The sequence below is a fragment of the Crocodylus siamensis genome, chromosome 1 (genome assembly GCF_052110815.1).
Source record: "Crocodylus siamensis isolate JL-2025a chromosome 1, ASM5211081v1, whole genome shotgun sequence".
NCBI lineage: Eukaryota > Metazoa > Chordata > Crocodylia > Crocodylidae > Crocodylus > Crocodylus siamensis.
In genome coordinates this window covers 309,383,614-309,402,580 of record NC_143395.1, presented here as the reverse complement: position 1 = coordinate 309,402,580, position 18,967 = coordinate 309,383,614, and the positions used below count along the sequence as shown (strand labels likewise).

The 18,967-nt window shown below is 44.4% G+C and overlaps 1 protein-coding gene across 1 annotated transcript in view; it reads left to right on the top strand.

Annotated features, from left to right (window-relative positions):
- MYO16 (myosin XVI) overlaps nucleotides 1–18,967 on the top strand; it is a 545,578-nt gene that overhangs the window by 283,781 nt on the left and 242,830 nt on the right. The window contains exon 16 of the mRNA XM_090022346.1: nucleotides 10,263–10,410. Within this exon, the coding sequence (XP_089878472.1) occupies nucleotides 10,263–10,410 (148 nt within the window). The remainder of the gene's footprint in view (nucleotides 1–10,262; nucleotides 10,411–18,967) is intronic.

The following is an 18,967-nucleotide window of genomic DNA, read 5'->3' as shown; positions in this document are numbered from 1 at the left end:
GATGAGCTCGTCCTCCTGCTCAGTGCAAAGAATTATGACGTCATTGGGGTAACGGAGACCTGGTGGGACTCCACCCATGACTGGACCACGGGGATAGAGGGCTATACCCTGTACAGGAGGGATCGTGTTGACAAAAGGGGTGGGGGTGTAGCTCTCTATGTGAAGGAAAGCTACATGTCCCTGCGAGCTGATGTTGGTGACCAGCATGGACAACTAGAGACCCTCTGGATAAAAATTTGTGGGAATACGGCACAGGGGACACAACGGTGGGAGTCTATTACAGACCTCCCACTCAAAGTCCTGAGCTTGACCAGGAGTTCGCCCAGGAACTGACTGAGGCCGCTTCCTCCAGGACCTTGGTTGTCATGGGGGACTTCAATTACCCGGACTTCTCCTGGGAAGATCACTCAGCAAAATCCGAGTGGTCGCAAAGCTTTCTCTCATGCATGGATGACCTCTACCTGACTCAAGAAGTCTATGGGCCAACGAGAGGCAAAGCGCTGCTCGACCTGGTACTGGCTATGGGGGACGACCTAATTGGTGACCTAGTGATCAATGGGAAGCTGGGTGACAGTGACCACGAGCTGATCACCTTCACCATCTGCCGTAAAGCTGGCAAGTCAGTCAGCAACACAGAAGTCCTTGACTTCAGAAAAGCCGACTTTGATAAGCTCAAGAGGCTTCTCGGTCAGGCCCTCAGGGACCCTGACCCCAGGGAGATGGGAGTTCAAGAAGAGTGGTTGCTTCTCAAAGAAGCGATCCTCAATGCACAAGCTAAATCTATTCCAACATGGAGGAAAGGCAGCAAGAAGGCACAGCAGCCCTCCTGGCTCTCTAGGGACCTAGCAGACCTCCTAAGGCTAAAAAGAAAGGCCTACAAAGGATGGAGGACGGGACTCACCTCCAAGCAGGATTATTCTGCACTGGTCCGGTCCTGCAGGGAGCAAACCAGGAAAGCCAAGGCTGCAACTGAACTCCAACTAGCTTCAAGCATCAAGGACAACGTGAAGTCCTTTTTCAGATATGTGGGGAGCCGGAGGAAAAGCAAGGGCAATGTTGGACCCCTGCTAAACCAGATGGGGCAACTGACAACTGACGCCCAGGAAAAAGCCAACCTATTAAATAGGTATTTTGCGTCAGTCTTTCATCAGTCCTATGGGACGCCCATGCCTGCTATGGGACAGGGAGATCTGGGTGATGGGGATCCCCTACCCTCCATAAATGCTGACCTTCTGAAGGAACACCTTGAGAAGCTGGATACCTTCAAGTCAGCCGGCCCTGACAATCTGCACCCCAGGGTACTCAAGGAGCTGGCGAGTGTCATAACCTAGCCCCTGGCACGGATCTTTGAAAACTCCTGGCGCTCTGGTGTAGTACCCGAAGACTGGAAGAAGGCCAATGTGGTGCCGATCTTCAAGAAAGGGAGGAGAGTGGATCCGGCTAACTTCAGGCCCATTAGCCTGACTTCTATTCTGGGGAAGATCTTAGAAAAGTTTATTAAGGAGGCCATCCTTGATGGACTGGCCCAGGCTAACATTCTAAGAGACAGCCAGCACGGGTTTGTTGCGGGTAGGTCTTGTTTGACCAATCTCATTTCCTTCTATGACCAGGTGACCTATCACCTGGACAAGGGAGAAGAGATTGATGTCATATATCTTGACTTCATAAAAGCTTTTGATCTGGTATCCCATGATCACCTCTTGGCCAAACTGGCCAGTTGTGGCCTTGGCTTCACCACGATCCGCTGGCTGGGAAACTGGCTCCGTGGTCAGACCCAGAGTGTTGTAATCAATGGCAGTCACTCATCGTGGTGCCCTGTGACCAGTGGGGTCCCTCAAGGCTCTGTCCTGGGACCCATACTGTTCAACATCTTCATTAATGATGTGGACATTGGAGTCAGGAGTGGACTGGCCAAGTTCGCCGATGACACCAAACTTTGGGGCAAAACATCCACGCCATAAGATAGGAGGGTGATCCAGGCTGACCTGAACAAGCTCAGCAAATGGGAAGACGAGAACCTGATGGTGTTTAACACCGAAAAATGCAAGGTTCTCCACCTTGGGAGGAAAAACCTGCAGCTTCCTTATAGGCTCAGCAGTGCTATGTTGGATAGCACTACAGAAGAAAGATACTTGGGGGTCATCATTGACCACAAGATGAACATGAGCCTGCAATGCGATGCTGCGGCTAGTAAAGCGACCAAAATGCTGGTTTGCATCCATAGATGCTTCTCGAGCAAATCCTGGGACGTCATTCTCCCCTTGTACTCGGCCTTGGTGAGGCTGCAGCTGGAGTACTGCATCCAGTTTTGGACTCCACAATTCAAAAAGGATGTGGAGAAGCTTGAGAGAGTCCAGAGGAGAGCCACGCGCATGATCAGAGGTCAGGAAAACAGATCTTACGATGATAAGCTGAGAGCCATGGGACTCTTATCCTGGAAAAGCGTAGGCTCAGGGGTGATCTGATGGCCACCTATAAGTTTATCAAGGGTGACCACCAGAATCTGGGGGAACGTTTCTTCACCAGAGCGACCCAAGGGATGACTAGGTCGAACGGTCACAAACTCCTGGAAGACCGTTTCAGGCTGGACATAAGGAAGAATTTCTTTACTGTCCGAGCCCCCAAGGTCTGGAACAGTCTGCCAGCGGAGGTGGTTCAAGCACCTACATTGAACACCTTCAAGAGTAAATTGGATGCTTATCTTGTTGGGATCCTAGGACCCCAGCTGACTTCCTGCCCTTTGGGCAGGGGGCTGGACTCGATGATCTCCCGAGGTCCCTTCCAGCCCTAATGTCTATAAAATCTATGAAATCTATAAGACAGAGGGTAGCAGTAGAAATTGTTAACATGTTGTATGCATGCACAAATTGAAATACATAGCCTACTGTAATTCCATTATTAATGAAGTCCCACTTCATTAAGCTACCTTCACTATTTTCTTCAAGTGAAATTTTGCCTAGTTGACACCACTGGAACTAAGACAAGAATCAGAATTGTTATTTTTTAACTTCACAGTTTAAACCCCACTGAGTTTGTTTGTCTGTATGGAAGATCATTGGCGGGAATATTTACTTGGTCTTGTATATTTTAAACATGAATGAACAGTGTAAATATCAAAGGCATAAAATTCTGTTGAGATGTGACTTTATACCTATCATTTATGCAAACAGGACCAAATACACCTGGTTTGTAAACATAACTGCAAATGGCATGATACCACCTTCAGCAAAAAAAATAAATAACGTTTTAAAAACTAATGAAAGCAATATATGAGAGCTAAGCCAAAACAAGTCAGCATAGATAGTACACACTTAAGCGTTTCTGCATTTATGTTGGAGAAAATAAGGTCATAGAACAGTGTCTTGTATTTGAAACAAGTCAGTAAATTTTGCAACAATCCTTTTTTGCCATGCGAGATGGCTCTACAATCTCTGATTGGTCCACCCCTAAAAAAATCTCTGATGCCTTATACAGGCAAAGTGCTTCTTTTAGTAAAAAAAATCCTGTTATACCTAGGAGCAGAATGGTTGAACACAGTTTTCATCTGGGAGCTTTGGGCAATAAAGGGTGCATTTAAATGTGCATCTTAGTATGGAGTTGACTAATTAGCTCCACAGTAAAGCATCACTTTTTACACATGTGCTAGTATTACAATAAATTAATTAATTCTGCTGGTGCAGTTACTTTCTCCATCAAAACGCATGTGTAGATGGTGACAGAGACTGGTTGTGGCACAAAGATGCTAAAGTGCAGGGGCTGCCTGCTGCCCAGCTCCACACTTAGGCACCCTCGTGCCCCAGGCAGCCCCCCCACCGGTCCAGTGCCAGCGCCCGGGGCTATCTGTGGGAGCTTGCTGCCCAGGGCTGCTCTGCCCCAGCTCAACATGCTGTGGTCCCGGGCATGTATGTAGACATTACACCCAGGAGCAGCTGACTCCAGTGCAAACTGCCCTGGAGTTTATTACTGTACCTTAATTACATGTGTAGATGCACCCAGAGAGCTCTAAAGGTCAAGACTAGGATCGTGAACTTGGTTCAGTAGAAACCCAGCAAAAAAACCCCAGAGGATGGGTTTTATGTATTTTTAATAGTTGTATTGCTGAAGAGACATGCTGGAGCTAGAGTTAGCTGGAGGTAGCTGGAGTTTCCTAAAGGACTTAAGAGCTTCATGCCCATATAGATTTTACTGTTATAGTGCAGTCAGGAGGTGAAGAGAGTATGTATAACCAGAGCCAAGTCCCTGTCCAACAGGATGTCAGGCAGTCTCTTTGTCAGCTGGAGACAGTAAAAAAGATGCTACTGACAGATGCTGCGCAAGAACTGAGCATCAGCAAGAATCCAGGAGAACACATAACCTGTGGGTCGTGAGGTCCCAAAGTTCCCTGGTAGCCTCATGAAACTAACAGTCTGACCTTCAGTGTCCATCAAAAAAACAAAATCTCCAAACCTTGCGGATGAAGCTTCATGCACTCATATTGTATAAGAGATCTATGTCACATGGAGGCACCAGATAATGATGTAAATTTTAGAAGCATCATGGGTATGAAAGTATTTTGTGGGAAAAGGATATAAGTTCCTGGGTCTTTTGACAGCTGACCTGTTAGTTGTAAGGCAGTAGAAGAATGTCATTCAGCTCCTTCAGAATCTGAAAAAATGTCTAAGTTAAGCCCAGAGGAAATCAAGTCTTAACAGACTTATTCTCCTCTGAGTTTCATACCACCCTGTTCCCAGTCCTCTCTTTTAGAAACAAAGCCCTACTGTCTGAGAGTGGGCTCTATAGTAATAAAATGTAAGGATACAACTTGATCCATCCCATGAAGCAGAATTGAGTTACTCCTGAATGCACAGCACAGGAAGCAATGTCAAAAACATTGTTATTAAAGTAAAAAAAAACCCCTTTCAATTCTCCATGTTTCTAATTTTTTGTTATACAAAGAAGCTAGAGCCAACACAGCCCTCTGATGTTTTTTATACAGTGCTAAAGCACTAAGCTATCAAACATAATTTTTTCTTTTGCAACTGTTCCATGTAAAACATCAAGGTCTTTGAAAGACAGGGAAATGTAGTTTCAAAGATGTATTGTTGAAGAAGGAGCTGCTATCCACACTTACAATACAAAATCTGCTTGCAAATGTTGTAGCTGTTCCCTAGGTCAAGTATCTAAATAGAAATTTTCTCACATCTTTAGCCCCTATATCTTTTACATAAACATAGCAAATCTTTGCTTTAGAACTCTATTATCTCTCCTTACCTGTATCAGTATTATTTTCCATAGATTTATAGAGTGTATCAGTCCTCTGTTTAGAACAATAGCATGACAGTATTAGTTTTGTTTCTGAATTCCATTAAGCTCCATTAAGATCTTGATATTTTTTATTCACGCTAATCAGGAGCTTGATAGCTCTTAATGATTCTTCCTATTTTTGGAGATGAACTAACTGATAGTGTTGGCATGTACATATGTTGTGCATCATTAAGGTTAAATCTGTTAATCAAGATTACCCCAACACACTTGTTCGTTCTTAGGGTATTTAGGTGATGTTTAAAAATAACGACTATTGCATTTTCTTATATTTTGGGAACTTCATTGGATACAAACAAGGCTAAAGAAATAGTTCCTCTGTGTGAATTATCAGGAGGATTAGATTTGTTGAGAAATAAAGACCACAATGGAGGACTAACATGTGATGTAATGGGACAAACATAATGAAAGGATTCTGATTCTGGTGCAGCTTCTACCTTCCCCCCTGCCCCGCACTGTATTAATGTATAATTTCTGAAAGTTACGTTGGGCACATCCACACAAGACAATTTACTAATCTACTGTGTAGTGAAGCATCACTGTCTACATATGCAGGGCATTTAATGCTCAGTAAATTAGACTACTGTGCAGTTAGCTAATACCGCTAGGTACTAGATTAACTAAGCAGTAGTTACTGTGCAGTAGAACCCATGTAGATACTGACCAGAATCAAATTTGCTCCTGGTCAGCCTAGACAGCAGGGGGCCACAGGGATAGGGAGCCCTCTGTCCCTAGTCTGGGCACTGCTTACCTCCCAGCTCTTCCAAGGAACTGGGAGCCAATCAGTGCAGGGAAAGGGGAACCCCTATCTCAGCTCCCAACTCTCAGTGCAGAGCTGACTCTTCTGGGGGACAGGCAGGGTCTGAGAACCCAGTCTCCATCCACCCCCAAAGCAGCTGTGTGTGGCCTATAGCTGGTTGCTTGTGGGGGCTAGGTTGCCATCCCCCACTGCCCTCTGAAGTGGCCAACTCCATCCCAAACAGGGTAGCTGCCAGTGAACCCTATGCCTCATCCACCTGGCAGATGGCTTGCCAGCATCTGCTCCAAACCCAGGACAGCTCCCAGTGAACCCCTTGCTGTGCAGAGGAACCCCACTCAGCAGGGGGCTCACTGGCAGCTGTGTGTCTTAATGGGCCCATGACCAGGAGAGCTCTGCCTAGTGCATATCAGATCCCCCTCCTGATGTGCATGGGGCCAGGAGACAGCTGTTGCTGCAGCCAGAAGAGCTCTTCTGACCCTGTGTTCATAGGGACCAGCTGCTGCAGGGGGGCAGAGCTGCCTCTGGCTGCTGCAGGGGGAATAGAGCAGGGTGGGAGCAAATCTGCTCCCATCAGGGATCACATGTAGATGTGCTCCCCAGGGAAGTCTTACTTTGCACTAAAATACTAATGACAATTAGTACATGTAGATGGGCCCATTTTGAAGCAACAGTCATAGAAGCAACATAAAAGCACAGCCCCTTTCTTCCACACGGGTCCACTTTCTTTTACTACAATGACAGCAAGGTAGATGAACAATATGAGTTTTTTTATCGGTTCTTGGACATTAGAAGATCACCTTTTCTTTAGTGAATTGAGAATTATTGGATGAAGTTCTCCTGGGATGATTAAAAGGGCTTGAGGACTAAATTACTAGTCCTGTGCCACAAAAGAACCATACAGCCCTATACTACCTGTCCTGATATCTCTACTTAGAAAACAAAGCCCTAATAATGGGTTTTTTGTAACAAAATGTTTTTTAAAAGTTCTACTTCTGTCTTGGTGTTTCTCCATGAAACTCTTTACTGTGCAGTAAACTAATCTACACTAAAGCATCGCCATCTACCATATTTCACAGTGTAAAAGTTGAATTTTGAAGCTCAATTTTGGGGTTTTAAAAATCAAACTTGACTCATACACCATGCAACATCAAAAAATCAGGCACAGGGCTGGGCTTGGCACTCGGCTGGTGCAGTCCCATCCCCTGAGTGACAGTGCCTGGACTGCACCAGCACTGCATGCTGGGGATGAGGCAGCACCAGCTGAGTGCTGAGCCGAACCAAGCCTATTCCAATCCCCATCCCCATGCCCTGCGAGCGGTGCCGGGCTTGCAGGGGATGGGTCCGCATCACCTGAGTGCCAAGCCCAGCCCCATCTCTTGCAAGTGGCCCTGGGCTTAACATTCAGCATCACTGCTCACAGCAGACAGGGCCAGGCTCAGGACTCGAGTGGCACGCCCTCACCCCCTGCGAGCCTGGTGCCACTTACAAGGGATGAGGACAGGGCCAGGCTTGGTGCTCAGCTGGTGAGGCTCCATTCCCTGTGAGTGGAGCTGCTGCAGCCCAGGCAGCACCACTCACAGGGGATGGGGCCATGCTAGCCAAGCACTGAGCCCAGCCCCGTCACCGTCCCTGTTCCCTGCAAGCAGTGCTAGGCTCAGTGCTGCTCACAGGGAATGGGGACAGGGTTGGCTCAGCTGGGGATGCACCGCTTACAGGGGACAGAGATGAGACCAGGCTCGGCACTCAGCTGGCACAGCCTCATCCCCTGTAAGCGGCACTGGGGGATGGGGCTGCACCAGCCAAGCATTGGGCCTGGCCCTGACTTATATACCATGCCTATGGAAGTCCTTACTTTTCAAATCGGAAAGCTGGTGGTTGACCTATACACTGTGTCAACCTATATACCATGAAATATAGTACTTATGTGCATCGTTTGCTGCCCAGTAAATTAGTGTACTGTAGATACAGGTAGCAGATTAACTATGCAGTACCTACTGCACAGTAGCACATATGTAGCCAGCTGACTCAGAGCGATTTGCTCCTTATTAGCCCAGGCAACAAGAGGTGGGCAAACTGTCCTCGCCCATGGGCATCTGTTTCCCTGTCCTTCTCTCTAATTTACCAGTCAGGGTATGGCCTGGGAAGCACCTGCTCGACGGAGAAAACAGTTTCCCTGCCTAGTGCCCCATTCAGGACATGGGCTGGGAACCAGCTGCTTGGGAAGGAGACAGTTTTTCAGCCCCATGCCCCAATTGGCTGATTGGGGTGCAGGCTGTGAAGCAGTTGCTCAAGGGAGGGGACACTGACTGGCCATCAAGACATGGGGTTGGGAAGCAGCTGCTTGAGGGAGGAGCTGGGAGGCAGCTGCCCTGAAGGTAGGACATCTCCTCTTGCCCTCTGGAGCCCAGGCTTTACCCTGGTGCCCTCTGACAACCCGGGCCTGGCACCTGAGGGAACCTGGAGCTCCCCCTGGATGCTGTAGGGGGTCAGAGCAAGACAGGAGTAGCCCTCGCTGAAATACTTCCAACAGGTGCACATGCAAACACACTTCCAAGGAAAGCTTGCTGCTCTTTATTTCACTGCTCAGGAAGCTTACAGTGCATTAATAGTACATGTAGACACACCCTCTATGCCCAAATTGCTTTGGTTCTGGTAAAAGTTAGCATTTTAAGCCTCTCACTTGCTGTAGGGCCTAGTGAATCTTGAATTCTTTCCTACATATTGTCACAGCTTCAGAAATGTGTGGAAAATGGCTCCACTCAAAAGAACCTATAACTTGTGCTTAGGGTATTTTCTTAGTCAGTGGGAAGCCTGAATTCGAATTTCCACAGGCAAAGAAGGAAAAATAACCATTTTTTGGATGTAATATGTAAGCATTATAACCATTAGATCATAGTCTAAAAGGATTCCTCCTCCAGTTGTGCCTTAATAGTGACCACTGCTCTGGTTTTGAAAGATTATAGGTGCTTACCTTTAGAAGACAATTTTGAGATATAAATTCTGAGTCAATGGCAAACCTCTCTGTTGTTAAGATCATAATGGATTTGTCTGCTAGGGGAATCAGCTGTTGTATTTGGCAAGACGAAAAAGTGACCAGTTATATGATGACAGTCATGTAGCAGATAGTGTAGCTATCATTAAGTGTTTTCCTCCTCATTGATGACTCTTTTTCAAGTGATGGTTTTCTATGACATTGCATACAGTTCACCAAGAATCCCTATGTCAGCCCCTCTCTCAGCCTGGCACATAGTGCAGCCCTACCCTTCATGATGTGGAGCCAGACCAGGTTGCTGTGAGCCTCATCTACATATAAATTTTCAGAGCATCTCAGGATTTGTGACAGTCCTGAGTGGGGGCTAATTAGCACACATCCTTTGTGGGCGATATCTGAGCAGTGTTGAGCAGCAGCGCACACATACGGAATAGTGCTGAGCTGAGCTGTGAGGTCACCGTGGCTTGAAATGGTGACGCTCATGGGGCTCAGCACCATCAACTATGTGGTACATCACGAGCCTTTGGCTTAATATCATGCATAGTTTATACTAAATATAAGTAAGTGCCAAAGGGCTGGTCAAAAGTGTTTATGGAGAATCTGTGCTAAAACAGGGAGCAGTTTCAAGAAAAGGTAACATGCATCAATTCTAGATAAACTAAGCGCATCGGTAGTGTATGCAGAATGTGACAACTATGTTTAATTTCAAGACTGTTTTCAAATTTGCTTCTCACTTCTGTGTGCTCAGGGAAAGCAATAAGGAGGGGGAAAGGGGCTATAAAGCAAAGAAGTTAAGGGAAAGCAGAGGGCAAAGGGCCTACCTGTCCCCCCCAGGTTTATTTTCCCTACTGTAGCAGTGAGAGTGGGACAAATTCAAGGCAAACTTCCAATAATTAGATTCTATACCTGAAAAACTATAACTAATTGATACATTTTCCATATATGGAATCTAATTATTGGGGCATTAATCTTGCAACATAATCATGGTCGTCTTCTATTTGAGTAATAGGGTATATAACCACTCTGATTTTAGCAGAAGTGTTTATAGTGTTCTTTTATCAGATTTATATTTATTTTTAACTTTCATTATCGGTTTGTTTTATAAGAAGTAAATGGTCTGTATTTCAATTTTGTGATGGCTAATGATACTGCATGCCTAATTAAAACAGTATTTGTAGTGATTCATTTGTTCTGTTTTTTTTAAATCAGCTAGAATTTATACATATATGCTGGAGAAGTCCCGTATCATTACGCAACCTGTCAACCAGAGTAATTTTCTTGTTTTCTACCTGATGATGGATGGATTGTCTGCTGAAGAAAAGTACACCCTGCACCTCAGTAATTTGTCTGCATACAGGTAAGGGAGCGGTACATATATATTTATTTAAGGGCCTGACTCTGAGGAGAAGAAACTTTTTATTGATATGAATTTGGTTTCCTGTTCTTGAAATGGTGCCTAAAGTTCTTGTTTCTTTTCAAGTACTTGTTCATATGGATTCCACTTTATGTGTGTACAGATTCTTTTGCCTGTTGGAAACACTGGCTGGAGGAAGATTTTTTCTTTTCTTTTCTTTTTTTTTCTTTTAATCTACAACAGAACTGATTAAAAAAAAAAATCCAGTGGAATGTTCTTTCTGTCCAACTGCAGCTTCACTGAACTTGAAACTTTCTGCAGGAATTTGTTGATGCCGATGAAATTTCATTTTGAAATAGATTTTACTTGCTCTTCCTGTTATTCTACTTTGACATTTATTTTATTCCATCTTATAAAAATGACATGGAATAGTTGAAGATTAAATGGAATGCTTGAATTTTACTGAAACAAGATTTTGGGTCTATTGAAAATTTGTTTTAACAAAAAATTTATTTCCTGAGACAATTCAAAATTTAACACTGATTTGGAATGAAAAAAAAAATCCAAATTGGAGAGTGTGCCTTTCTACTTTTCATACAACCTCTTCATCTACCTTGAAGGACCTTTCACATGCAGTATTGTTACAGCAAGAGATGGAATCCTTTTTTGAGCTTGGGGAGGTCAACCACTGAAGTTAATATTTCTCAGTTCCAAAAAATTCCATCCTGGGCAATCCATGTGTCTAAAGCTTCACTGTGGTTTCAAGTTCAAGGTGGTGAAACTGAGCTAGACCCAGTAAAAGACTAGAAGCACATAACTTTTTGCCACTTCCTCCCCTTTCCCTTATGACCAGCATAGAATCCAGAATTCACAGCTAGGCTCCATACTCAGTGCCTGAGAATAATTTGGTGCTTTGGAAAGGCAATCTAAAAAACCTGTGTACTAAATAAAGAGCCATGTGAAGCCAATTGATAGGAAAGCTAAGAGCATCAATGTGTTCAAAAGCTCACCACCTCTCTGGAGTGCAGCTGCTTCTGTCAAGGTTGTTTAATGTAAAATACTGTATTTACCCGAATACAAGCCAACCTTGACTTTAAGACAACCCCACAATCACTAGATTCTATACATGGAATGTTTTAAAATTAATTATAATTTTCCATTTATGAAATCTAATCATTGGAGGATCATCTTAAGTTTGCCCCCCCACCCCCACCCCACTACCGCAGGTGGTAGGGTAGAGGTAATGAGGTGGGGCAGTAAAGGGTCAGTTAGTGGGGAAGGCAGCAGGGGGCAACATGGTAGGGCAGGCATTGGGGAACAGTATTGAGGCAAGCAGTAAGGGGTGGTGCGGGACAGGCAGTTAGGGGGCAAGCAGTGGGAAGGCTGTAGAAGGCAGTGAGAGACAGACAGCTTGCCACCTGCTGCCTGCCCTCCCCACTTACTCCTATTGTGCCTGCCTCCCCATAGCTTCAGCCTGCCCCAATCCCCCTTCCCCTGCCTGCCCTCCCCCTTCCATGCTTCTTGTGCCCCATGCAGCTTCAGTTTTCACCCGCCACTCTCTCTCTTATCTCCCCCACAAAGTCTCTCCATCCCACCTACCCCTTCACCCACTTACCTTTGGTCTCTGATGGTAGGCTTCATCTGTGCTATAGCCTGGGACATGGAGCATGGTTACAGCCTAGCCCTGCAACAGCAGCATGGAGCTGGCACTGTTTCTACAGGGCTTGGCTGCAGCACATATGCCATGCTTCATACTCCAGACTACAGCAAGCACAGAGCCTGCCATCATGGACCAAAGGTAAGGAGGAGTGTGTTATGGGGGAGGGAGGGGAGAGGCTGAAGGGGAATGAGGAGAGACTGAGTGTTGCAGCAGAGGAGTGGCAGAGCATGCAGATGGAGTGGGGAGCTGGTTGGAGCTGCAGCTACAGCTGTGGTTCTGGCTCTGGCCCCAGCCCTGGGTTGGGTCCGGAGCTGCAGCAGCTGCCTTCCCCTCACTGCCTCATATTCAATGTAAGGCAAGGGGCTTTCCCCATGTTAAAGGGCAGGGGGAAAAAAAAATCATCTTCTAATTGAGTAAATATGGTATAAAAATGATGATTGGATCAGAACCCAGGACATTCCCATCCTAGGCAAGTGCTCTAATTACGAGAATACAGAGTAATGCTCCCTCTTATGATCTCTCTTTCTGGTTCCCATGCATCTTACAGTCTTCATGGTACTAGCTTCAGTAGTCCTTCTCCCTCTGCTCCTCTTCCCCCACCCCCCATACAGATTCATATACTCAGCTGAATCCATACCCTGGTGATTTAAGTCACTCTCCTGAAAAGCAGCAGATATGTCTTTGAACCCTCTCAGGCTGAGGAGGGCTGGGGACTCAGGTTTCCCACAACTTGCATGGGTGCCTAAGTCATTGGGCTATTATAGAAAAGATGGTTGTTGGTACTACTACAATCTTCCAGTAGTTTTGATTTAGAAGGAAAGCAGTTGCAACTGCATTTCGTACAAGACCTAATCCTGTCTACTTGTGAGAGACTTGGCCAGAATGTGCTTGCTTATCAGGCACTTCAGAAAACTAAAGCTCACTCCACTTCGTTTCTGGATCCCAACATAGCTCATGTCTAAGCTAATCGTAACTGCTGAGGCTGAGAGAGTTCTGGACATGAAGTAGAAATCCGGCTATAGGCATGTAGGGAGTTTTTGCATTAGAGAGAGTGGTGTGGCTGGTGAGTTTTAGGGATCTTCAGGGCTAGGCAGTGGGTGTGATTTGGAATGAGTTTTGGACTCATTTGCCTAATACATACCCAAGTCCTCTTTTAGGTTCTTAAGTCTTTCTTTGTGATCTGGAACTATGGCTGCTGGGCTCCATTTTTCTTGCAGATCCTCAGGATCACATCTCTTAACCCAAGTTGTCTTTTTTCATGCACCTCACAGGAAATACTTCATATTCCTTACAGAAATATCTTGCTACCAATGCAATCCTGTCCTTCAGTCTTCTAGAGCAGTAAGGGTGCTCATTAAATACTTGTTAGTTATAGCAGCTCAAATAACCATAGAGCTTTTTGCCACAGAAGCCTCAAGGGCAGCAAGAAAGATCTACTCTTAAATTAATTTAAAGCGTAAATCAAAATTCTTCTTATTAGAGCCATATTAGATTCCAGGTTAGTGACAGCTGGTCTTCTACAGGAAAGATTTCAAACTCTGCTAGAGTTCATTAACAATCTCCAGGGTCACTCATAACATCCTAAACAATATGCCTTAGACTTTGGGGTCATCCAGCCTCATGTATTTCTGTGATGGAGTGCCAGACTACACCTACCATACACTAATTCTAACCACAGCTATATGGAGCATTTACCCAGAGGCCATCCGCAAGAGTTCATTAAATTGTTAAACCCATGGGAAGACCCTCTGATGGAAATTACCCTCCTCTTCACCTCACCCTACAACACTCTGGTAACAGAAGCCTTGACTCAGGACTTATCTAGGTCACCATCAAAGTTATGGTCCCCTTCATAGAAATCTGTCCTGGCATGTGTTTTGTCTCTTTAGGAATCCACAAAGTTCTGCTAGACGATATGGCAGCTGTGTATGATGACAAGAGACAGGTCAACTCCATACTGGCACCAGATCACACTACTGGCTCTGCACCTTCCACGCATTCAGAATTCACTAGCAGATCACCTCAGCAGCTAGGTTTCAGACAATTATAAATATATGATCAAAGCTTCTATCTTTCATAGCATCTTTCACAAATAGGCATACCTTTCAGTATCAGAACAAGAAATACCAACAGTTTTCCTTCAGATATCCACTGAGAGAAAGCATTCAACTGAAATTCTAAACCAAAAGAGGAAACTGTGGACCAGACTGTTGTGTGATGATAATGATATATAACTTTAAATTGAAGATATTTTGTGTTTGGGCATTGCAGCACCAGCTACCCACCTCAACATTTGTATTGACTCAAAGCAGTATTGGACTGTTTATTAGTTCTGAAAGAGTCTGGATGTCATATTAGTTTTATAAAGAACTATAGCATGCTGCCTTTAGAACAGGTGTTAACAAACCTGCTCCTTCTACTGCCTGTTAATAAAAACTGCCATTGCATCACCTCAAAGAGTTTGGGGTTGGGGTGTTCAGGCACTCAAGGCAGGCATCTTTTAAACAGCATCCCCTGTGAGAGGTTGACTGTCATATCTCGTTGCCAGCTTTTGGCCAGTTTTTCAGAAGTCCATGTGAACCAGTTTCTTCATGCTGTACTTTTCTTTCCCTCATCTCACTCAACGATGAAACTTGGCATACAAAGGACATTGTCATATTACCTAAACAGGACCAAATCATTTACTAAAGCACCACACTGTTTATGGTCTTTGCTAATAAGATCACAGTTTGGCCTATACCCTCACAGAGGTTATTTAAATGGGTCACCAGCTATTTAAAAACATATTGTGAGTTAGTCAAATTAGATCTACCTACTTATACAGAAATCGTTCTACTAAAGTTTAAGCAGCCTCTACTAAAGTGTCTCATACCACAAATATCCCTATTTTTCAATTATGTAGGCAACTCATAGAGCTCAGATCATGCATTTATGAGTCACTATTCTTTGGTTGGCCTGACTGGATTCACATTTTGATAGTACTGCACTGTAGGGAGTTGTTGAATAGAATTTCTAGTATCCATGAGCAGACCTAGGATTTACTAAAGGGTGGTGTGACACACTGCCCCTCAGACTATGGGGGATGGGGCTTGGTGTGCCCGAGTGCTGTACAGAGAGCTGGGCTTAGCAGAAGACAGTTGTGGCAGTGGGTGAGTTCCTTCTAGCAAGTGACCCCTGCTTCTCCTTCCACTCCCTTCCCCCCACCCAGCGTTTCCCACTAGTTGGGAACAGGTGCTTGAAGGAGGAACCCAGACACCTCTGCTACTGTCCCTGGCCAAGCCTGTTTCCATGTGTCCTTTTCTCACAGCCCTGGACCACAGCAAGGCAGGAGCAGCTCTGGGGGTTCTCCAGTGCCTGCATCAACTGGGCAATGTTGGTGGTAAGAAGCAGGTTCCTCCTACTAGGCCTTGCTCCCATCCAACAGGGGACATTGAAATTGGGGCTGGCAAGAGCAGGTCCAGGAAGAGAAAACCCATATATTGCTGCTGCTGGCTCCTGGTGAGCCTGGCACTCCATGCAGGTGCTCCTCACAGCCCATTACTGGAGCAGGGCAGGGGTACTTCTGGGGTTCTCCACATAGCTAGATCACCTGGGGACAGCAGTGGCAGCAGTGGAAGTGGGTGCAACCATAGTGGCACATCCCCCTAATTCAATCTCTACTAGTATCCTTCAGCAAGCGGACAAATGACTGATTGTTAGTGACTGAGAGTAGAATCATAGAAAAGGTTGGAAGGGACCTCAGAAGGTCATCTAATTCAAACCCCTGCTCAAAGCAGCACCATCCCCAACTAGATCATCCCATCCAAGGCTTTGTCTAGCCAGGTCTTTATAACCTCCAAGGATGGAAAGTCCACAACCTCTTTGGATAGCCGGTTCCAGTGCTTTACTACACTCTTAGTGAAAAAAAACCTTCCAATATCTAACCTAAACTTCCCTTGCTGCAACTTGAGCAACTTGAGACTGTTGCTCCTTGATCTGTTATCTGCCACCACTGACAACAGTCTAGCTCCATCCTCTTTTGAACCCTGCCTTCAAGTATTTGAAAGCTGCTATTCAATCCCTTCCCAGTCTTCTGTGCTGTAGATTAAACAAGCCCAGTTCCCTCAGCCTGTCCTCAGAAGTCATGTGCCTCAGCCCCCAAACCATTTTTGTTGCCTTTGACTGGACTATCTCCAATTTGTCCACATCCTTTCTGTAGTGGGGAGCCCAAAACTGTACACAGTACTCTAGATGTGGCCTCACAAATGCTGAAAAGAGGGGATTAATTACTTCCCTTGACCTGGTGGCAACACTCCTACCAATGCATCCCAGTATGCCATTAGCCTTCTTTGCAACAAAGGCACACTGTTGGCTCATATTCATCTCCTTGTCCACTGTAACCCTCAGGTCCTTTTCTGCAGAGCTGCAGCCCAGCCAGTCAGCCCCAGCCTGTACTGGTGCATGGGATTGTTCCGTCCTAAGAGCAGGACTTCGCACTCGTCCTTGTTGAACCTCATGAAATTCATTTTGGCCCAATCCTCCGATTCACTTTGAATCCAAGTCCTACCCTCAAGCGTTATCTACCCCCTCTTCCCCCCAGTTTGGTGTCATCTGTGGACTTGCTGAGGGTGCACTCTGTGCCATCTTCCAGGTCATAGATGAAGGCATTGAACAAAACAGGCCCTTGGACAGGACTCCTAAGGCACTCCACCTGATACCAGCTGCCAACTAGACATGAAGCCATTGTTTACTACCGTCTTGAGCATGATGTGCCAGCCAGTTTTCTAGCCACATTACAGTCCATTCATCCAGCCTGTACTTCCTAAGCTTACCTGTGAGAATGTTGTGGGAGACTGTACCAAAAGCCTTGCTAAAATCAAGGTACACCACATCTACTGGTCTTCCTGTGTCTACAGAGCCAGTCATCTTGCCCTAGAAGGCAATCAGGTCAGTTAGGCATGACTTGCCTATGCTGCATCCATGCTGACTCTTCCTAATAACCATCTTCTCTTTCAAGTGCTTAGAAATGGATTCCTTGAAGATCTGCTCCATGATTTTTCCAGGTACTGAGGTGTGGCTGCCTGGTCTATAGATCCCTGTATCCTCCTTTTCCCCTTTCTTAAACATCGACACTGTGTTTTCCCTTTTCCAATCATATGGGACCTCTCCTGATTGCCATGGGTTTACAAAGATGATGGTCTGCCATTTCATCCAGGTAAACAGTCACACAAAGAAGAAAGGATGGTTACTTAGCTCCAGCACCTGTTCTTTGAGATTGTTACTCATTCCATTATGTACCCTCTTTGCCTGCTGTTCTGGGGTTCTAAATTATTGAAAGAGTTGTGGACCCACTTTTTATGCCATTTGGTATAGGGGGCTGAGAACACACATGGTATAGATGCAGCTCCAGCAGTCAATGCTGACCCAAAAAATTGTATCTTGCCTGCATAGCACATATACACACTGTGAATGGAATTAATGTGGAGAACAGATCTTGAAGAACTACAGTTACTCTAAAGTAATTGTTATTTTTCTGTCTTAAATTGGCTATTTAAGTGCTTAAAGTTTAATGATATATAATTAAAGTATTCAATTTTATATTCTAATTTAGTATTTAAACTATGCTAGATAGTTGAAACAATGATAATTAAAATGATCAGAAATGGGTACTTTGTTTCAGTATTTAAATGTTTCCTTAAGGATTCTTCAGTTAGCTTGTTCTATCGGCCATGGTGACTGGCATATAAATAAAACAGCTGTCCCTGGTTTTCAGGTGTATAAAGAGTCTGATATAATTTTCATTTCTGATAGAAAACATTTATCTTCACTTCTTATATTTTTGAAGCTCATATATTTAAAGGAATGGTTTGTAATATTTTAAATTCTTCATCCTTGATATTTCAATATATTGCCACCGTTTCAGATGGAATTGGCTTACTGCATCCATTTTTAGTCGAACCTAAGACTCCTTTGCTTCACAAAAAAGGTGACTTCAAAAGAAAAAAAGTTATTTTTTTCTCCAAATTTTTGTATGTCAAAGCCTTTGAAGATTTTGAAGACCAAAAAGATTGTGTTACTGAGCTCTACACCATTCATTCATTCAGTCTTTAGCAAAAATTGTTTGGAATTATTCAGTTTGTTCAGAAAAATGAAACAATTTAAAGTTACTTTCCAAGGAATTCTAACAGGAAGAACTTGGCAAAAGCCTATATAACTAAATTTAGACAAACAATGCTATCATCTCATGAACTATCTGATAAGTATCCAAGAAGAACCAAATATTTAAAAATAAATGTCTGTATACCATATCACCAGGTTAAGGAACATTTTATATCTGAAAATTTACATGAACTTACTTCATAACTAAAGCAATGCTTTAGTTATAATACACTTGATTATGTCTAGCATTGTTAAGAAGGAGCCCAAACTTTGCTTTCTTTATGCTCACCAAAAGTAGTTAGCCAGATTCAGGCTGGTTAATGGATTGGTCAATGGGGGGTGAAACAGTTTGCATGTGAGTAAACAAAATAGGATGTGGCCTACTTTCTGACTTGGTCAAGCTTTAATAAGACAATAGCATTCTGGTAAGAACAACAATTCACTCCATAATGTTTTCTTTATGGGGGTACAATCACAAATATAACAAATGTAATAAGAAACAATACTGTATTTGCTTCATGATCAGCTGGTATATACATAAGGCCAAAATGATATTTTTTTTCTGTCCCTCTTTATAAGGATGAATAATTGTACCATTTTACAATGGGAAGGGAGAGAGGAAGTACTTGCTGCTGACAAATGCATGCTGGGTAATCCATTATAACTGGTTCATCAGTCTTTTATCCCACAAGAAGTGAAGTGAAATCACAGTAACTTAACCCCTGTTTCATTAAGTGGTCTAACTTCCACTTATTGCTAGAT